This window comes from Ascaphus truei, chromosome 5, assembly GCF_040206685.1.
Source record: "Ascaphus truei isolate aAscTru1 chromosome 5, aAscTru1.hap1, whole genome shotgun sequence".
Classification (NCBI taxonomy): domain Eukaryota; kingdom Metazoa; phylum Chordata; class Amphibia; order Anura; family Ascaphidae; genus Ascaphus; species Ascaphus truei.
The window spans coordinates 209,536,838-209,559,672 of NC_134487.1; the positions used below are offsets into that span (position 1 = coordinate 209,536,838).

Below are 22,835 nucleotides of genomic sequence, written 5' to 3' on the forward strand. Positions count from 1 at the left end.
TGGTCTGCACGAAACGTACGTCAGCAAGTTCAGATGACTTCTGATGACGTAGTTAGGGAGAGTGTCCCCTAACATTGTGATCCTCTACACCACACCCTCTAACCAACAACTAGACGCTTACATTAAACTAAAGTAAAACTGTAAACAACGCAACGTCTTCATTTATCGGAGACTGAGTCCGCATAATACTGGTGTTGCTACACCTAGCGCACGCTGGATTCTCGGATTTCAGTCAGCCTATGTTGTGGAGATAGAGATAGGAGAAAATGTAAACAGGTTATCGTAATTTTCTTTTCCTGGAACCATGGCAGTGGGCACTCTTGGGTTAACTTCCTCTTTAGCTTAGTAGGAAAGGAAATTGATTATTGCAGATAGGCCATAAAGGCCCCTCTCTCTACCTGCATATTAGGCATACATAGGGAGGGTAACTATGTGCCCACTGCCATGGTTCCAGGAAAAGAAAATTACGGTAAGCTGTGTAAATTTTCTCCTTTCCTGAACACCCTTGGCAGTGGGCATTCTTGGGACATACCCCAGCAGTATAACTTTTATGGAGGGACACACAAAAAACTCAATGCCGATATTAGTTTCAACCTTTATTGATTATATTTTCCACTTTATTTTATTACAGACTGTAGTACTTTCCGACCAAAGCTTGCGTCAGCTGATGCTTGAATATCCAATCTGTAATACTTCATAAATGTGTTAAATGAGGACCAGAATGTAAAACAGAAAAAAGTGACAGAGCACTACAAACAGTATCCAAAGTTGAATAAAGAGGAAAGTGAGTTATCCATTTAAAAAAAATGATTATTTATTGGTCATAATGGACAAAAAAGAGCAAGGCGTAGCCCTACCAACGTTTCACGCGTCCAAGAGATGATGTAGTCTCTCTATCTTTTTATTACCTGGTTTTGGGCAGAATAAAGGAATTACAATTTCTTGATTTATATGAAATTGAGAAACTACTTTTGGTAAGAAATGGTACACCGGTTGGAGTACTGCTTTATCCTGGTGGATGACTAGGAACGGTTCTTTACAAGATAAGGCCTGTAATTCTCCTACTCTCCTTGCTGAAGTAATTGCTATTAGGAATGCCACTTTCCATGATAATAATCTCAATCCTATTTCTTCTACAGGTTCAAAAGGAGGCATTGTCAAAACGTCCAGAACTAAAGATAGATCCCACGCTAGTACTCTATACTTAATTTGTTGTCTTAACCTCTTGACTGCTTGTAGAAAACGGACGATGAGCCTTTCAGCTGCTAGATTTCTTTCTAACAGTGCCGATAAAGCGGATACTTGCACTTTCAGTTAACTAAGACTGAGACCCTTCTCAAAGCCTTCTTGTAGGAATTCCACTAGTGTCACAATCTTTGGGGAAAAAAACTTCTCTGTTTCACACACCAGTCTCTGAAGCATAACCAAATTTGGTAATATACCTTTGATGTAGATTTTTTCCTTCCTTCCAACAGGGTTTTAATTGTTCTGTCTGAACATCCCCTTCCTCTTAGTGTTTCCCACTCAATCTCCAAGCCCCATTGCTTGGGGTCTGGGTGATATATTGGTCCTTGTTGCATCAGTTCCTTGATATTTGGTATGTGCCATGGTGTATCTACTGCCATATTTATGAGATGTGCAAACCATGGTCTCCTTGGCCAATACGGTAACACCAGTATTACTTCTGCCTGATCTTCCGCACTATCCTTGGAATGAGTGGAATTGGGGGAAACAGATATGCCAGCTTGAATTGCCATTTGAAGCTGAGGGCGTCTAGGTCTTGCACTTGGATGGAAATGCCTTGCACAGTAATGTTCCACCTCACGTTTTTGATGTGTAGCCATTAGATCTATCTCTGGCTGCCCCCACCGTTCTACCAACCTTTGAAACACTCTTTGATCTAATGCCTATTCTCCTGGATAGATTAGGTTGCGGCTGAGAAAATCTGCTGTAATATTTTCTGGCCCTGGAATATGTATGGCTGTTATCTCTGTAACATAGCCTTCTGCCCAAGTCAGGATCTCTGATGTTAGATTTATCAGTCTTTTGCCTCTTGTTCGGCAATGTATTTTACTACCGCCCTGTTGTCCGATTGTATTCATATATTGCCATCCTTTATCTGACGCTGGAAAGCTTCCAGCACTTTTTGCACGTCCTTCAGCTCCAATAGGTTTGACGGTAGGTGTTGTTCTTGGTTCGTCCAAGACCCTTGTACCAATAAATCTCCCATCTGGGCTCCCCAACCTATGCTGCTTGCGTCTGTGGTACTTGTTACCCATTGTATTTGATGTAACGTACATCCTTTTACCAGGTTCTGGGTATTTTCCCACTACGTTATTTCTCTCTTTGTGTGTGGGTATATATGAATCTTTTGTCCTGCATCTTTGGGAACTTTGTTCCACTGTTGTAGGAAATTTTGTTGCAATGGTCCCATATGCAGACCTGCCCACTTTACCACATTTAGCGTTGATGTAAACTTTCCTAGGAGCCTCATGCAGGCTCTTGCCGAACATCTGCTCGCTGTTCTGAGTTTTTTTGTTTGTAATGTGATGTCTTGACTCCTTGCATATGGTAATCTCACTACTCCTTCTGCTGTGTGAAACTCTACTCCTGAATTTCAAGGACTGCGTTGGCACTAGATTACTTTTGTCGGTGTTTATAAGCCAGCCATGCTTTTTTTTAGAAAATATATGATAATGTCTTTGTCTTGTATTAGTTTTTCTTGACTTTGAGATTTCACCAGAATATCATCTAGATATGGATATATATCCACGCCCCTTTTTCTTAGTTCTGTGACCAACGGGGCCAAGACCTTTGTGAACGTTCTGAGGAGGTCGCCAGTCCGAATGGCAGCGCCGTATATTGATAATGTCGCTGGCCTATTGTAAACCTGAGAAATATTTGATGTCTCCTTGCTACAGGGATATGTAGGTAGGCATCTCTTAGATCTATTGAAATCATCCAATCTCCTGGCTTTACTTCCTGAATGATGATGTTTAGGGAAATCATTTTGAACTTCCTTATTCGTAAAAATGTATTCCCGATTCTTAGATCTAAGACTGCTCTGCAACCTCCTAATGCTTTCTCTACCAGGAAGATTTTGGAATAAATCCCTTTTCCCCTCTGTACTCGAGGAACTTTTATTATTACCTTGGACTGTAATAATTGCTTCAAGACAGTTCTCATTTGCTTTACTTTTTCCTTTTTATTCCCAAATGCTCTTTCTTTGAAAGACAGGTTGCATAGACTATTCTTGACGCAGCATCTGCCATCCATTGCCTGAGCCATAGCGCTCTCCTGGCTGTCACCGAAAAAGCCATTGACTTGGCTGCCAATCTTACCCCGTCCAGCAAGGCTTCAGCTATGTAGTCCACTGCCCATCTGACTTCTGATAGTGCTTTTAAAATAGAAGTTCTCTTCACTCCTTTTTCCAGTGCTTCTTCTATATTAGCAATCCATACCTGCATTGCTCTTGCCACTGACGTCGTTGATATTGCTGGTTTACATGCTGTACCTGCTGTTACATACGCTTTTTTAGAACACTATCCATCTTCTTGTCCATAGCATCCCTAAGAGTTGCTGCTTCTTCGATGGGTATAGTTGTTTTCTTTGATATACTGGAGATTGCTGCGTCAATCTTTGGACTAACATCCCAGAATTTAACCTCCTCCTGCGAGAAGGGATACATTTTGTTAAATTTTCTGGGAACATTTAATTTCCTGTCTGGACGTGATAATTCTATCTGTATCAAATCGTTAATTACTTGGTGAACCGGAAAAACTGTTTTTCTTCTGCCTTGTTCCAAATAACTTATCCTTTCTCTGAGTTACTTCTTCTGCATCTTCTAACTCCAATGCTTCTCTCATTGCCTTTATGAGAGGATCAACCATCTCTAAATCAAATTCTGATTCTTCCTCTTGCATTTCTTGCTCTGATGAATCAAACTCCCCTTCTGAGACCTGATGACATCGTATCTCTGATTCGTCCGATGATGACCCTCTCCCTTTATCCAGGCTAGTCTGAGACCTTGACCTCTTCTGAGTTGGTTTAATGGCTTGCTGTACAGCAGACTCCACTCTTTGTTTAACTATTCCTCATCCATGCTAGGAAGGTATTCATCTGTTCACTCGACTCTCCTGCAGCTGCTTTAAGGCAGTCTGCACAAAGCTTTTTTCCCTCTAAAGCTGTTTTTTCACACGCCGCACAACACTTAGTCTTTTTAGCAGCCTTTATAATCTGGTGCAGGGACTCTACCGCCCCTTTAGAGGTTCTTTCTTCTGGTTGAGTACTAATTTAAAAAACAAATTATGCACTTCCTTCCACCAGCCTCATCATGTCTCTAACTCTATTCATATTTCGCCATCTCTCCTTACTTCACCACTTCTCAGTTCACATGAACTCCTCTCTTACCTGCGCCCTCTGTCACCACACAGTTATGCCGCCTGCACTAAAACACACCCCTACAAATCATCCTCACACATCCTCTTTCTATCCATGCTTCTCCTCCTTGCTTCTGGGGATATCTCTCCCAATCCTGGTCCCTGCCTTATTTCTACTTGCTCTCGTCCTCGCCTTCCACATGCAACTTCTACTCCTTCTGGTGTAAACCCCTCCAACCTCATACCCATCCCCTGCCACCCTCCCTCCTCTCTCCCTTTCTCCTGTGCCCTTTGGAATGCTCGCTCCCTCTCTAACAAGTTCCTCTCTGTGCATGACTTCTTTCTCTCTCACTCCCTGCTTCTCTTTGCTATAACTGAGACCTGGCTCACTCAGTCTGACTCTGCTCTGGAAGCTGCCCTCTCCTATGGTGGCCTTTCCTTCTCCCACACTCCACGCCCTGGTGGCAGGGGTGGAGGCGTGGGGCTCCTGCTCTCCTCTCTCTGCCGTTACAGAACAGTTTCTATTCCCCCCTCTCTTGCTTTTCCCTCCTTCGAGGCTCACACAGTCCAGATCTTCTCTCCTCTCCCGGTCCATGTGGCGGTCATCTATCGCCCACCTTCCTCTACTCATCCCCCTTCTGCCTTTCTCTCTCACTTTGAATCCTGGCTCTCTTTCTTTCTCTCCTCAGACTCCCCTGTTCTTCTCCTTGGGGACTTCAACTGCCACATCGATGACCCCTCTCTCCCTTGGGCTTCCCGCTTTCTTTCTCTAACCTCTTCTTTTGGCCTTCAACAGTGGACTGCAGCCAGCACCCACAAGGATGGACACTACTTAGACCTGGTTTTCACTAAAAACTTCTCTCTCTCTGATTTCTCCATTTCCCCTTTTCCTCTCTCTGACCATCACTTCATCTCATTTTCTCTCTCTCGCTTCTCTCCATCTCCATCTCCATCTCGCCCTCGTTTTTGCAGAAACCTGCGCTCTATTAACCTCCCAGCTCTTGATTCCACTTTACGCTCCTCCCTCTCCTCTCTCAGTTCTGCTTCAGACCCTGACAACCTGGTCAGGAACTACAACTCTGCCTTATCTTCTTCTCTTGATCTTCATGCCCCACTTTCTCTCTGCCGTCCTCGCCCTTCTAACCCCAGACCCTGGCTAAACTCTCCCACACGCATGCTGCGTTCCTCCACTCGTTCCTCTGAACGCCTCTGGAGGAAATCTCATACGCTCGCAGACTTCATTCACTACAAATTTATGCTATCCTGTTTCAACTCTGCCCTCTTTCACTACAAATTTATGCTATCCTGTTTCAACTCTGCCCTCTTTCAGGCTAAACAAACCTACTTTTCATCACTAATCAACACACACAAGTCTAACCCACGCCGTCTCTTTTCTGTCTTTGACTCTCTACTCAGACCACCCTCAGCTGCCTCCTCTTCTTCCTCCATCTCACCTCAGGACTTTGCTGACTTTTTTAAGAAAAAGGTGGAGTCCATACGGCAGAACATCCCATCTGTTGCCTCCTCCCATCCCACAATGCTTCCCAACTCTCCTCCTGTCTTTCTTGACTCTTTTTCTATCTCGGAGGAGGATGTATCACTGCTGATCTCCTCTTCTCCCTCTACCACTTGCCCTCTTGATCCCATTCCCTCCCATCTCCTAAAACCTCTTGCTCCTTCTATAATCCCTATGCTCACACAGATCTTTAACTCTTCCCTCTACTCTGGTACCTTTCTTTCATCCTTCAAGCATGCAACCGTTATACCATTACTCAAAAACAGCAAGCTTGACCCTACCTGTCCTTCTAACTATCGACCTGTCTCCCTCCTGCCTTTTGCCTCCAAACTCCTTGAACGTCTTGTATTCTCTCGATTGCTACTTTCTCAACACCTATTCTGTACTAGACCCTCTACAATCTGGCTTCCGCACTGCTCACTCTACTGAAACAGCCCTCACTAAAATAACTGACGACCTCCACGCTGCCAAAGACAGAGGTCATTACACTCTGCTCATATTACTCGACCTCTCTGCAGCATTCGACACCGTGGACCACCCTCTTCTCCTTCACATTCTCCATACTCTTGGTATTCGGAACAAAGCTTTATCCTGGATCTCCTCTTACCTCTCCCATCGTACCTTCAGTGTCTCTTTTGCTAACACCTCCTCCTCTATTGATCTCTCTGTGGGGGTACCCCAGGGCTCTGTCCTGGGACCCCTTCTCTTTTCTCTCTACACACTCTCTCTAGGTGACCTAATCACATCTTTTGGGTTTAAATATCACCTCTATGCTGACGACACACAAATTTACCTTTCAACCCCTGACCTTACACCTGCTATACAGACCAAAGTTTCTGAATGCCTCTCTGGAATATCATCCTGGATGGCCATCCGCCGACTGAAACTTAACATGGCAAAAAACGAGCTCCTTATACTACCTCCCAAACCTGGCCCTACTACATCCTTCCACATTGCTATTGGAAATACGATCATTCACCCAGTAGCCCAAGCACGCTGCCTAGGGGTCACACTTGATTCCTCTCTCTCATTCTCCTCTCATATTCAAAACGTTTCTAAAACTTGTCGCTTTTTCCTCCGCAATATCACAAAGATACGCTTTCCTCTGTTGCTCAACTGCCAAAACTCTGACTCAGGCCCTCATTCTCTCACGTCTCGATTACTGCAACCTCCTGCTGTCCGCCTTCCTACCTCTCACCTGTCTCCCCTACAATCTATCCTAAACACTGCTGCCAGAATCACTCTACTCTTTCCTAAATCTGTCTCAGCGACTCCCCTGCTGAAATCCCTCTCCTGGCTTCCGATTAAATCGCGTATCTCACACTCAATTCTACTGCTCACTTTTAAAGCTTTACATTCTTCTGCCCCTCATTACATCTCAGCCCTAATTTCTCGCTATGCACCATCACGACTCTTGCGTTCTTCTCAAGGATGTCTTCTTTCTACCCCCTTTGTATCTAAAGCTCTCTCCCGCCTTAAACCTTTCTCACTATCTGCCCCACACCTCTGGAATGCCCTTCCCCTCAATACCCGACTAGCCCCCTCGCTATCCACCTTTAAGACCCACCTTAAGACACATCTGCTTAAAGAAGCATATGAGTAGCACTGGATAATCATGGACACATGACACAAAGCTTGCCCCCCTGCAGACGCACTTACTAGTATTCCCTCCTACTGTCTCTGTACGTTCTCCCTACCTACCAATTAGATTGTAAGCTCCTCGGAGCAGGGACTCCTTCCTTAATGTTACTTTTACAGTATGTCTGAAGCACTTATTCCCATGATCTGTTATTTATATTTGTTATTTATATGACATGTATTACTACTGTGAAGCGCTATGTACATTTTATGGCGCTATACAAATAAAGACATACATACATACAAAAACAAAACTAGATATTCCTATAATTGCATAAAATACACTCTCTCATTCATTGAACACTAATCTAAGGACTCACCTTGTCTTGGATAGCGACCCTTTAGCTCCTCCAGATTCCATACTGGCCTCAGTATCTTGTGCCTTGCTTCTTCTGGCTGCCGAGTGTTCCATGCGGCAGTAACAATATCGGGGCTCCTTCACACTCTGTGTGCTGTCGCTCTAACGTCAGCCCAATTCACGTGTTTGGCTCTCACGCGCCCCCACCGGTGGGAATGTGACGTGTGCGCGCGCCAAGCGCTCATCTAGGATCCCACACCGCTGCGTTCTCAGCCGTCAATGCGGATAATAGTGAGCCTCCGACCGCTCACGCAGCTCCTGCTGCTTTAACCCCGTGTTATCATGCAGATCCATGGGGTTGCCCGGTCACAAGGGCCTCTGTCTTGCCACCCCCTAGGGGTGCGTCGACCGGCGCTTCAGGGTAGGGAGGCCGAGAACCCTGACCAACTGCACTAATTACAGTCAGATGAGTCCCTTTCAAAATAATAAATCCTGCTGTTAGGACAGGAAAAAGACGAACTTTCAGGTAGAGGGAGGGGCCTTTATGGCCTACCTGCAAGAATAAATTTCCTGTCCTACTAAGCTAAACAGGACGTTAACCCAAGAGTGCCCACTGCCACGGTGATCAGGAAATATAGATCTCTCTAGACATAAGCTAGTCTTTAGATAGCCTTTGCTCCATCTAGCTATAATCTGTTCAGTACTTAGATAATGGTTACCATAGAACATTGTATCCATTAAGTATCATGATAACCATAAGCTATTCATACAGAGTACTAGAAAAGTTGCTACAGTAACTGCTTTATGCAACTTGGTCTTCGGAGGGCAGTTAACGCATACATAGCCCAACCCAGAGGAATAGCCCTAGACAGAGAATCCTGTAATTTAGAGAATAACCCCATGTCTATTGATAGATATATCTATCTATCAAAATCGAGGAATTTATTTTGAATTCCAACCAATAGTCCAGCGTGGGTTTTTGCATACTGCATTAGAGACAGATAGTTATAAATTGTCTATCAGAATTATGAGGGATAGTGATTAACTGGGAACTTTTTCTTTCCTTGAATGCTATATTAGTATTTATCAGATTAGCACCACCCTGTAGAAAGAACCTAATAGGCAGAGCGAGGGGACATTATTTTATACCTTTGTTCCTTCATATATATATAAAATGGTGCTTGCTTTTTTTGTGACTGAACATACATGCAGTAGAAATTTAACTAGGAACACACAATAATCCATTCCTCTCAATTAACTACTAAAACTCTAATGCATGCCCTTATCCGCTCCAATCTGGATTATTGCGATACCGACATCCACACACTTCATATTACTCGGACTTCAAAAATACGTGGGCAATGCTTCAAACGCATATGCTTGTTTTTAACAAATTGTTCTATTTACCGTATTTCCTCGATTGTAAGACTCCATCAATTCTAAGACACACCCTTGATTTAATTTTAACAAAAATGCGCACTTAATATAACTAGCAGACAATAGCATACATTTATCCACACTACAACTTTATGCGGCAGCCCCGCTGCCGTTGAGCACGTGATCAGAGCCATGATGTTGCTGCACACTTATGATCCCGGGCTGGCATCTCCTGCTGCACCCCCTAAACTTTTTTTAGTACATCGAATCTAAGACGCATCCCTATTTCAGAAGTGGAAAAAAAAAGGTAAATCTTAGAATCGGGAAATACGGTAAAAAATAAGATCCACTGGCATTGGAAAAAAATGTAAGCTTCCATGAGAACTATTAATGCCCTGTTTATAATGAACAATCGTTGCTATGAGAGGAGATAGACTAGAGAATGGTTTTCCACATCTGATGGTTGGTGCAACTAGCAGAAGTGCAGGGAAGGATCAGTGTGCTGTCCAGCGGCGAACCAGCAGGGATGGATGATTCGTGGGTCCTTTGGCGTTGCAGCAGTAAATGAAAAAGGTAGAATTTTAGAGGTTTTATTTTTTTAAATCACACCCTTGCCTTATGAAAACCCTCACTATGATGCAGCTAATCTCCCACAGAGGAACGTTGCATAAATGTGTAAAACACGTATTTTAAAGATTTGATAAAGGATTTTTCGGTTCAGGAAACGTTGGCATTTTGAGCTGACTGTGTACATTTGTGGGGAGGTTTTTTTTTTTAGCTCTTTTTTTTCTTGCTTGTAGTGGTACAGTTTGTCAGATACTAACTCGCATTCTTCGAATTAAGAACAAAATTAAACAATTAGAAAAACAGGATACATTTACTGGTGAAAACTAAAATAAAAGCAACACACAGAACTATAAAAGTAACTTTATTAACATCTCATACCAACACACATTTGAAATTTAATGTTGCCCTTTATGCCCCCATTTTCCCCCCAATATTAAAAATGCTTTTAAGCTTATTTTTACTTTATTTTTTTACAGCTTTGTTTTTTTTTTTCAAGCCATCATGCTTTCTAAATGTTCTGGCAGTATTTCCCATTTATATATATATATATATATATAAAAAAAAAAATTTGCAGCTTGAAAGAAAAGTATTGGTAACAAAACACCCATCTTGATTGTAAGTGAAATGTAAGAACAGACATTAAAATTATGAACAAAATGCAATATGTTCATAGACTAAAAGGTGTTAGAGAACATTAAATGTAAATATTTCCAGTTGTTTAAAATGTTAAAGATCTGAATAATACACACTACCAAAACTAAAGTTTCCCAACAAATGCATTGAAAATCCCCCAACTAATTAGCAAAATCAGATAATTTTACTTAAAAGTTGAGGGATACAATCTAAATATTCTCCTTATATTATGTAAATACATTTTTGTGAATCAAACAAAACAATAATCAGAACCGTAAATAAATGTAGCAATGAATATATATATTTATATGCTCTCCATAGCTTTAAATTCACTGAGAGCCTGCACAGGGTTAACGTGTTTCTTCTGTGATGCCCGTTTTATTTTAGTTTGCGTCTCATCCTGTTTCTCTCTCTTGACAAGAGGTTTCTTCTCTGGGGCCTTCATCTTCCATGACACTGCAGGAAGATTCAAAGAAGCCATTCCTTGGGACTTCTGATATTTTGTAGAAGCTACGTAGGAGGCTTTAACTGTCTGTACTACAGCATTCATCAAATTTTTAGCAGCTTGGATTAGGGACATGGCACTGTCCACCTAATAAAAAATAAAAGTTTTGATTAAACTATGCATATAGTAACTATGCAGATACATTTAATAATGCTAATTCCATATGCATGTAATTATATTTGTAAAAAGCTTCTCTAAACCACCCCCCTCGACAAAATTTAATTTCAGTTGCACATAAATTAGGTCCAATAAAAATAAATAAATAAAAAAACAAACAAACAAACACTAACACACACAACCTTAATTTCTAGCAATTTAAAATTTGAACACCTCATTCGTTTATCTCAGTTCCACCAAAGGAGAGTACGATGTCTCACATGTAACTCCTATGCCAGTGTTCTTTATGCAACTGCATAGAAGTGGTGACAGGAATTTATTGCTCTATATTTACCATCCAAGTTTGAAACCGAAGTTATTCTATCCATTTTCAACAAAATAGGATAGAGATAGAGATATATATAAAAAAAAAAATCAGACAGATTATTCATGAGCAAAAAGTGAGTTATCTTAATCAATTTAGACATCAGAAATAAAATACAATATAATGTTAAGATTGATAAGAAATGTAAACATAAGAGTTCCACAAATAATTGAACTTACTCCAGACACCACCAGTTCACCTCCAAGATTCTGAACTTCAGCCTTAACTTTGCTACAGATATTTAACTGATGGCAGTACAAAGCGATGCGCTGTAGATATGCCAGAAGATCCTGTTTGCAGGCAGAGTCAGGACACTGCAACCAAAAACCAAACATTTTGCATGATACCAATCAATTTTTCTATAAAAGAAAAGCTAAGAGTAATTTTATGTTCATAGTTTGCTCGTTCAGCTAGCTAGTCACATGAGAATGTCAATAAAAACAGTAATTTTTTTTGGTACAAAATCACACAATTTGATACACAGTAGCTAAATTTAAAAAAGGCTGTCCGTAACATGGATGTTGGATTACAAGGCAAAACTGTACAATTTATTAAGGAAATAATTTAACCAGGGTTCTATCAGTTAGTTTTAGAAGTACCAAAGACTATTAGTTTGACTGAAAGTACCGACGTAGCCATGGTTAAATATACATCAAGCGTTTAATCAGCAGCCATACTAAAATAAACTGGCAGAGACCCCACCAACATTAACTCCATTATACTAGAGAAAATAAAAATGTTATTTCCAAAGGGGAAAAAAAAAAAAGTTATTTTCTTTAAAGATGCTTTTATTTATTAAAGAACACAATTGTTTTTTTTTTTTACAAAATGGTTTGCAAGCAGCTCCTCATTTACTTAGATACCATAAACCATGGTTTGAGTGAACAGGGCTTGGATCATAAAACTATTAAGCGTATCAAACTCATGCACTAAGCTTCACTGAAAGTGCCACAATGTCTCCCTGCTTTAAAAATAAGAATTAGAGGCAGGAATCAAAATAAACATAAATACAAGTGTGTGAACTGGAGTTTGTATGCCGAGCTTTGGGTTAAACTTGGGCAAGAACAGAAACCAATATGAAGTAATTGCGATATACATTTTTAAAGATGTAAAAACTTCACTTCTGCTGCCCCTCTGGAACTGAAAGGGTTCAGAAGAGAATTGGACAATAGGCAAGGTGAGAAAGTTGTCAAGGGCAGGGTTAAAGGAGTAAAAGTCACACCTACTGAGCTGCAGCAGCCAAAATCAGTGCTGGGGGGGCAAGAGACTGTTTGGGAGCACCATGAGAGGCTTTTACACTTGGGTCACAAACAAATATCCATGTGACCACAGCAAACATATCAGAACATTGCTGTAATAAATGTTACATATCAGTTTTATTATCTTGATATAACTAGGCTATCGGTCGGTATATTGCCAGACTCTGCTCTGGATCAATACAATTATAAACAGTGTTCGACAAACCTATACATTTGCTCGCCCCGGGCGAGTGGATTTAACCCCCGGGCGAGTAAATATTGGCCCAAGCAGCACACGTTTGGTACTAGGTGGCGAGTAAATTTTTTTGTGTGGCGAGTAGATTTTTTGGTGATTTGTCAACCACTGATTATAAATATGGGTTGAGCATCTTGCCAGAATAGAATATAACAAAGGCTGGACTGTTCCCCCCCCCCCCCGTCCAAATCTACTAAACATATTTTAACCTCAACAGTGATCTCAATGTACACCTGCATTTTCAGAGGAAAGGGAAAGATTAGGTATTTTACCAAAATATTTCAGAAACTATATCCATAAAACAGTGTAAAAAAAAAAAAACTAAAAAAAAACCACCTATATAAACAGTTGTGTACAAGATCTAGGTAGAATTATATTACTCTTTCTTACATGGTCAGCAATAGTACGTCCCAACTTATCCATTCGTGAACCAGCCTCTGCAATTTTCTTAGCTGCGCTAATAACATCTGATGTATTTTTCAGGGGCCCTTTGCCTCTGTAGAGGGGGTGGAGAAAATGTATAAATGGTACCACATTGATAAAACAAACTAAATTATACACTTAGCCCAGTTGTGAGTAACAAGGTATACATGAGGCATTTAATGCCAATTGGAATTGAAGCGTTCAGTTGAGTCGACGGCAAAAAATATTGCAATTTTCAATATTTGAGAATCAGAGTGTCCTTTAGCACCATTTGTTCCATGCAATTATGGGGTGATGCCTCCATCCCATGATTTCCATAATCTAAATGCTTTTCCTCTTCCAACATGATTTCAAGCAACAATCCCGCTTGGGTTTTTAATTTTTAAACTTACCCTGAAATTGTGGAACCCACAGTACCAGAGGTATTTAATTTTTTTCAAATCCATTACAAAAAATACAAGATAAAATGACTACAGAAATGGTAGCAACAGAAAAGTTGTGATTTTTCCCAGATGACATTGCTGGTTTTTACCTAGCTGCGGGAGCAAGTCCTGACCCTGTGGAAATGTACTATTTTTGCGGGTGGAACCCTGGGATCAGTCGATTACTGTGAAGTCCCAGATTTCAGTGACAACTGAACAGCTCTCTGGGATCCTCAAGTTTGGGCAAGCGTGAATTTTGTTATTTAAATGGTACGCAAGATTGCACCTTAAGCTGTATTTTTTCCCCTCCAGTTTTATATTAAATAACGGAGTATAAAAACTGTTCCGTTCATATACTAAACACAGAAGAATTTCTGTTCACACTTCCACTTAGTACAATAAAAGAAGAAAAAAACCTAAGTGGGAAGCAGGGGGCCTCCAGAGCTGAACCGCATTAATTTCAGCTGTTTCCCGAGATACTTTCCTCAATAGGCCATGCCAATAGCAGCCCAAAGTAGGCGGGCAATAGGTCACGCGGGCCAATCGGACAACGCAACGTCATCCAGCGCGGCTTTCTATTGGTTCATGAGAAATGCAGCACCGGAGCTGAAATGAACACAGCTTTGCTCCTTTAATAACTGCCTCCTAGTTTAAGTAACTGGAATCCATGTAAATGGAATAATGTCTGCGTTTCAAGACGCTAGTTTCTCGAATAATTTGTTTCTCATCAATTCAAATTAGAACATATTTTCATCACTATTTCACTTTTAAAATACTTCTACTTTATATGTTCTAAACCTATTCCAGCATTTCATCCTTTCTAGTCAATTCAGAATGACTTTGGTAATAGAATGGTCTTTTATAGCTCATTTCACAGCTTCAGATCAGTGTCAGTAGTTCATTTCACTCGCAATTAAAGTTTTGGTTCAATTTCGTGGCATTTGCCCCTTTACCAGGCATGCAACAGTAGTGGTTAATAAAAAATAAACTAGAATTCGGTTATTAAGTATATTGCTACTGTTGTAAATGTAGATCATAATCTGCATAGTGTCCACATTGTCACAATTTTATTCCTGTACAATGGATTAAAAAAAAAAAAACCAAAACAAACAAAAAAAAAAAAAATACTCCACCTCCTGGTTTGTACAATCACTCCAAAATCATAAATACTCCTCAAATGTAAGTGCCCAGTCTTGTGTTAATGCCATATTTCAAATTACCCATCAAGTTTTTAGGATATGCAGCACTCTACACAAATAAAATATTGCCTCCATAGAGCTCATCAATGGGACAAAATGGGAATTAAATTCATTCAACTTAATCCAGAAGTGATAAAAAAACAGTGTGTTAAAATATAGAACTAATCTTACGGTGGTTGATCTTCATAACCAATTAAAAAAAAAAAAATATATATATACAAAGAGTTTTATCTTATCAACTGAGAAATACAACTACATAATTGGGACTACAATAAAAATGCTTTTAAACAAAAAAGGACTACAATAATGAAATAAACATGATATGGGAAACCGTGTATTCTCATAAATGAATCTTCACAAGTTGAACAGTTTCATAATGAGTGTCACTGCAATCACGTCAAAACTAACCTAGTAAAGTCAGTCATCTCCATCATGATCATGCACATTTGCTTTGCCAACACAATAATATCATTTCCATTGTCATCCCATTTGGACACTTCAGCATCCAGTTTACTCTTTTCTTCTTGGAAGCTAGCAACCTGTTCTGCAATTTTAGCTTTTTGCTCCTGTGGAAGCTGAGCCATGATTGCCTGAAAAAAAGAAAAGAAAAGAAATTTACAAATAAATGACATGCAGCTTTTTATATAATTACATAACCAGTTGAAGATCAATATTTAATATAAGCCTTGAACTACATCTATTTTTAGCAGGAGTGGTGTATTTTTAAGATAGTGTGAAAGATTAACACATTAGATTCATTTGTTAAAAGGCGTTTCCAAAATGGAAAAAACACACCACTGAAAGAAAATGATTAGAAAATGTCCACCATGTAGTAGATTACAAATACAAAGTAGATCCCACCATACATGCTTAATTGTTTTAGTATTGATCTTTGTGTATTGTGAATTTCAATTAACATAGTTCTACTGTTTGTTCTTTGCACTAGAAAGTACTATATTAACAGATCAATACATTGCCTATTCCACTGTAAATAAAAAAATAAGTCATAGAATAAGTGGTTTATCTCCATAGACGTTTAATACGACTGCTGGTAGGGATGGAGCCTATAGGAAGGCCTACACAGTTGTATAACTTTAGAAATAGGTTAACACCTGTAACAGGGATTTATCCCTGTTTAAATAAAGCAGCCTCATAGCTCTGAGAATCCAGCAGAGAGATAGTTAATTGCAGCCACTCAATTAGCTAGTCTCCACCTGGACTAATGAGATCTTTGTAAAAAGCACATGTGAGACACAGGAGAGAGATTCCTTAGCTCACATTTGGGCTGACATAAGGAGAAGGACTGACCAGAGGAAAGACCAGACTGGTATTCCTGGGAGCGGTTTGACTGCAAAAGCCTGCAGCTGGAAAACCAGATAAGATTTTCTTATACATTTGCTCCCCGAGAAAGATATGTTTTAGAACTGGGAACTGGCTCAACTAGCCAGCCAGAGATAGACCGGGCATATACAGTACTGTCTAGTTAGTCTCCAAAGTGGAGCAGGTTTTTCTTTTATGTTTACATTGTTAAAGGAACAGGCAATAAATAAAGCCTTATATTAATGTCACCCTAAAACGGTCTCAATTTGCATACCTCTGCACACATCTTACAACACCACTGAAATATAAATATATACTTTAATAAAATATGTAACTATATAAAAGTTCCTATACCATGCTGAATTCAAGAAAGTATATTTTTATCGTTTAATGTGCTTGTCACTGCCAGTATTTTTATGCGGCTGAACCAATTAATTATTTACAAATATTATGCTTTGTTATTCTGGAAGATGTAAGTTCTGTGAAACAAACAAACAAAAAAAAAAACACCTAGTATGACAATGGTATAGGTTTATATAAAGAATAATATAAATTATTCTGATGTGAACACCCGGGTGCTGAAGAAATTGTGTAGTTTGTTGATGCTATCAAATGACCTAAGCATTCAAAGGATTCTTTTGGGACTGGTTCCATAAACTGGAGGAAATCACATCAAATGTTTTTGGAGGATATGTAGGTTTTAGAGAGAGATAAGGTGAAAAAGGAAATCTTACCCTTGCACTTTGACCGGCAATAAGCTGGTCATCTTCAGTCTGGACACTTGTTCTGCTTCTCACATCAAAGTCTTCAGTCTCAAAATCTGAATCATCCAACTCCTCAGGGGTCTAGAGAACATATATATTATATATATTTATATATTAAAAAAACAAAAAAAAACCACACACAACATGTTTGCATCACAAGTAACAAGAGAAAATGTAAATCGTATGACAGCATCATACATTTTTTATTTTAATTGGCACGTCATTTCATTTTGAAATGTACCCCAAATAAGTTAGTACCTACTTCAAAAGCTTTGAAAAAGTTAATCTTTTTAGCATCCCTCACCTACATATATTGGACTTTAAGCTTTAATATAATAATGTTCAGTTGATTTGTTCTCATTAACCTTGAGGAACGATTACACTTCCTTTACTTGAGTCATCCATGATGCTATGGCCTAAATTAGACTGACCCAATTACTTTCCACGCCCCCTAAAATTTTGCAGCAACATTTAGTACAACATTTCGTTTTTAAACAAATAAACTCACAGAATAAAATATTGTACTTGCATATATTGCCCCTCTATCCCATTAGACTTTCAGGTAACATTGTTATGGTCAATTGGTTTTCTAGGAGATCCAGAACGATAATCGTTAGAGGAGAATGGCCCATTTACTTTGGCGTTATTGGGAGCCTGGGGCTCTGCCCCTGGATACCCCCAGCAAACATGACCTGACCGTGGAAGTCAGATGACAGGTGCAGTCAGACCTCTGGCAGTGAAAATTAATTATTGCCTATAGATACAAAACATAAACTAGCTTAGGTTAAGGTCATAAAATCCCTCCAAAGCATTTTTTATCATGAAAACATGAAAAGATTTTAATACATTTGACTTGGTGGAACTACCCCAAACTACACCAGGACAAATGGGAGTATCCTCTATTTTCTTATTAAAGCCTTTTCACACAAAAAAAAAAAAAAAAAAAAACACAATTGGTAAAGTGAGGTTTATGTTGTCCTTGAGTACACGGCCCTGGAACTCCTCTAGAAAATGGATACCTTCATGCAATGTAAAGGTTATTAAAATAGAATATATATTTCAAACAAATTGTTTTGTACTACCTCTTTGAAAATATATAAATAAATAAATACAACGTACTCTTATCATCAGTACAGCTTTTCGGATGTCACGAATACCGTCATACACTAGTCGGGATGCATCAATAAACTCATTCTCATCCATTGGTTGATTTGTATCTCCACTTAGTGCCCCAACTGCAGCTTCGACTTGCTCCGTGAAACGTGGCATAACTATAAGTAGATTTACAGGTGCAAACATACTTTACGTATAATAGTTTATAACTGCAGCCAGCATTAAAAAAAAAAAAAAAAAAAGTCTAAAATTGCACTAAACAACATCATCTTTTGAAGTGAAACTTCTTTAGCGACGTTCATGTGTTAACTGGAGACGGAATTGACATCACTCCTGGCAGAAGAGGCAGTGAGTGTTGCCAGCTTCCACTAGGAGGAGTCAGCGCTGGATGGACGGGGAAACACTCACTCTGCATTGGGAACCAAAAGTACCTGAAGCTACATATATCACATTTCAGCAACTGCCGCTTTAACTGTACAATGTACTCGTGAAAAAGAAGTGAACTACAGCCCCCCCCCCCAAGGACTGAGCTGCCAAACACCAACTGTGTACCTGTAACTCTGCCTGCAGCAGGACACAGCTGAGGAGAAAGTGGGTGCTGTGTGCCTCCGCCAGGGGGGGGGGGAGGGGGCGCTCAGGAGACTCAGACAGAACCCCCTTGTCCGCAGCTCCGCCGAGGGTGGGGGGAGTCATGAGAGAATGGGCGGGGAGAGTCATGAGAGAATGGGCGGGGGGCGGGGCAGGGCACGCGCACACACACACACAGAGAGAGAGAAACACACCGACACACAAGGAATTCAGTTACTATAAATATAGAAGTGCAAATAGCTAAAATGCATTGTACGTCAAACTTTTGTGTTTTGGTACTGAAATTGTGTTATAATTTTTAATTAAAAACATTACCATCACAAATACAATTTCTGTGACAGAAGTTTCACTTAAAATGCGCGTGCTCGGTGCACACACTTTTTTTTATTAAAGTAAATAAACGCCCCGAAATGTCTACACCACTAGTTTTACATAATTTTTTACATTTTAAGTGAAAACCCAATTCTTATCATAGCTACATTACAGCTCTGTCTTGGTAGCTACCACATAAAATATACAAAATAATATGCACTTAGTGATGTCAACATTCTGATTGTAGACAGGTTAAAAAACAAACAAAAAAAATCTGTGTATTCTCATACCCGTGTTTGACAACAGCTTGGTGGCTGCTAAAACTTTTTCCGTGTACACCCCAGGTTCATAATTATCCATTTCTGAAGTTACAACGTGTATGACCCTGGCTGCACGGCCACGAATTGCACCAGCTGTACGATCCAGCCCATCAACATCCTTCTCCTGTAGAGCTATGACACATTTATTGACATCCTCCAAAATATGATTCTCTGAAATGAAAGCAAAAACCAGAGTTGGCTATAATTTAAAGCAGCAATCCAGGCTGCTCATGTCCCCCAGAGCCGAACCATGCCACCCGTTGCACCTGCTTATTGGACGGTAACTTAAGCGCTGCACAAAACTAGAACCTTTTCCAGTAAGCGTCTCAGGAGGCAGGGGGGTTATGAGCTATATTTACATTAAAAAAAAAAAAAAGGAATGTGTGGAGGTTTCTAGGTAGGGATTTACTACTTTAAGGTGAGATTATAGATATAGAAGGTTGTGCTCTTTTGAGTTCAAGGACGATTCGATGTGGCTTAGGAAGACATTTGTGTTTCATAAGCGCATAATTGTATTTGGCTGAGCTAGGTGCAAGCTTTCTCCGTGGCTGTTGTCTAGTGCTACTGTATTTAGTGAGGTGTCCATACCATCTTGCATAAATCAAGTCATCAACAAAGCTTTTTGGATTCAAAAGGGCCTTGTTCATTATAGGTTTGGAAGCAATGGGTTTTCCACAGCTGAACCACACTATTGTCAGCTCTGGGCACCTCCCAGTTCCCAAGATACTTACTGGTGAAGTTACCGGTATTACATTCTGGTTTTTAAAGTGTACATAAAGTTATCCTAATGCAAAAATGTCACATTCTGGAAAGGGGAAAGAAAAAAAAATCCTTTCTGAAAGATGCAGTAAAGCAAGATGCATGTTAAACCAAATAAGTACCTGAAACAGCCAAGAAGTCATCAATTGATGTAATGTCATCAACAGCATCTGTCAGAACACGTACTTGTCTTTCCCACTGTTCTTTGAAAAGATCCATTGTTTCTTGAGCAACTTTACTATTTGGCTTGGCTGCCAATGCCAAAGCTGCATTGATGACCTTTATTTTTAAGGGGGGGGGGGGGATAGAGGTGAGAAGAGAAATTGATATTTATCCATGATCCTACAAATTCACATTTTAAGCATGTTAAACACTTATAAATCTTTAGTGAATAAAAACTATTCTCTAGTCTTCAACTTCACATACTCATCACTAAAAGATAATATATTTTTAGCCTTGAGTGTACAATGGTACACCTTTGTGTTTCCTCATTGCAGGAGAAAGCCAGTTGCTGGCGTCAATGAACAAGACAATTTTTTGTGTCCATTCCCAATTCACTGACATTAATTCTTCAGGTACTGTACATCCATAATACTCAATCATTGACTTGTGCATGTGTACTATAGACATTCATGTTAAAAGGAGAAGCACATGGTTGATCATAAAGCAATATTAAATAAACTGGGATGTTTTGCAGACAATTGCAAATATCTACTTCCCCAGATGCACGAAATTTTTAAATCTTTAAAGCAGCAACCACTCAATTGTACACCTCCCCCCAGGATAGTAACCGGGGGTGGGTCCTCTGTGGCAGAGTCGTGCTATTTTCAGCCCCGGGACCCTCCTGGTACCCAAGATACTTACTGGTAAAGCTACCAGTATTTGTTCCCCAGAAAAAAAAAAAAAAAGAAGGATTTATATGCCTGGCCAATAGGAAGCCGCAACCAAGGACGTTGAGGCTTTCTATTGGTGCTTGGGACCTGCAAGATTTGGCAGCCATTTTTCCCCTGGGGGAAGATTTTAAAACCAGTAACTTTCCCCAGCAAATCTCAAGAAATCACAGGTACCCCTTGAGCTGGCATTTGACCAGTTTAGTTCTGGAAGACTTCCGGTATAGTAAAAAAAAAAAAAAAAAAATTAGATAGAAGAATTCCAAAAGGGTAAAATCAGTGGCAGCTTTGGAAAGAGCGAGTTAGGAAAATAAAGGCAAATGTACCTGGTAGTTCTTAAGAGTGACTATGCAACATAAGACCTTTTTCCTCAGCTGAAATATGGCTAGGGGAGAATGCGGATTTCATGGTCACAAAAAAATATCCGTTCTTGACTATACAGGCAGTCCACTGTTATCTGACACAATGCGTTACTCAAAATAGCGTTGGATAGCGAAACGTCTTAAAGCGAAACACGTTTTCCCATAGGAACACTGTTTAAAATGAAAGGTTCCGTTCCTGAAGGCATTTTTAACACTAAAATACACCAAATATTTTATGCAGGCAATAAGATACGCAGCATACACAAATTATATAGTGTATATACTGTATTATATAATATAACAAAATATAATATATTATATAGTATAATATATTATACAATATATATTATATACACAACTTTGCAAAGCGTTGTAAGAGCATTAGATAAGCCGTTTTGGCGTTGTAAAAATGAACATAGGTATGCATTGCATAGCGTTGAATAAGCCATTAGTTGTAAAGCGAAGCGCTGTAAAACGAGGACTGTCTGTATACATATGTGCATTATTCCAATGGCAAGTATCCATTAAGCAGTACTTCATTATAGAGCATGGAGATAAAAAATAAAAAAATACCACAATTCAGTGCAATAGCCTATCTGCATGCTTTAGGCGTCGGACATAGTGCAGCCACACTATGGAGCGCGCGTGCCTATCGCTTGAGCAATCTGTGGACTCGTGGGGAGGCGACGCGTGACATCACCAGGCTGGTTCACCCTCATTGGCCAAACGCTTGCGTGACATGGCCATCGAGCAAAAAAATAATTTGTCTCTTCAAAATCCTGCTGTGCCGTCGCGCAGTATGGCTGGCCTGATTGACTTAATGTTTTTGATCGTGCCGCGCACCGCGTGCACTATGGCCGCAGCCTTAGAGAGATATTTTGTAATATGGTTAGACTGGATAATGTCTAAGCATCTGTATGCAAGCAAAATAAAACCTTTAAAATACAAAAACTAGAAATTAGTATAACATTGAATTGTCCAAACCAGAAGATAAAATGATGCAACACAAGGCAGTACCTGAGGGCACAGAGCTTCGAGCTGACTAGCAGACATTCGAACAAGTTTAACACCTTCTTCATTGTTCGAGATAGAGCATGCCAAATTGGCCACCTAAAATAAAAGGCTTACATGTTAAAAAAAAAACCCACTATATTTCCACAAAATTACACAGAATTTATAAGGAAACAGTAAACGAGAGAAATAAGGTTTTACAAATGTAAACGATCTGAAGGAATTATGAACACATTCAGCCTAAAAATTTGTATATGGTACAAATGATCTAGCTTCTATTTTCAGCACATGGATACTGTATACAAAAGATACATTAAGCACAAAATGAGAGGTTCATTAAGATTTTGCAAGCACAGTTTTTGACCCACCACTTCAGCTGATTTTCTCACAAGCCCGACATAGTTTAACAGGCACTAATCAAGTATAAGGCCTCGGTCCCGCTGCACTCGTTGGCGCGGGCGGCC

The 22,835-nt window shown here is 39.8% G+C and overlaps 1 protein-coding gene across 3 annotated transcripts in view; it reads right to left on the bottom strand.

The window, feature by feature from the left end:
* Positions 1 to 10,119: 10,119 nt before the first annotated feature.
* Positions 10,120 to 22,835, bottom strand: part of CTNNA1 (catenin alpha 1) — a 48,195-nt gene continuing 35,479 nt past the window's right edge. For all 3 annotated transcript variants that reach the window (XM_075601631.1, XM_075601630.1, XM_075601632.1), the window contains 9 exons: positions 22,378 to 22,470; positions 20,231 to 20,387; positions 19,320 to 19,520; positions 18,136 to 18,287; positions 16,987 to 17,097; positions 15,341 to 15,522; positions 13,279 to 13,384; positions 11,574 to 11,708; positions 10,120 to 11,000 (listed from right to left, as the gene is read on the bottom strand). In XM_075601631.1, the coding sequence (XP_075457746.1) occupies positions 10,713 to 11,000; positions 11,574 to 11,708; positions 13,279 to 13,384; positions 15,341 to 15,522; positions 16,987 to 17,097; positions 18,136 to 18,287; positions 19,320 to 19,520; positions 20,231 to 20,387; positions 22,378 to 22,470 (1,425 nt within the window). In that variant the 3' untranslated portion in view covers positions 10,120 to 10,712. The remainder of the gene's footprint in view (positions 11,001 to 11,573; positions 11,709 to 13,278; positions 13,385 to 15,340; positions 15,523 to 16,986; positions 17,098 to 18,135; positions 18,288 to 19,319; positions 19,521 to 20,230; positions 20,388 to 22,377; positions 22,471 to 22,835) is intronic.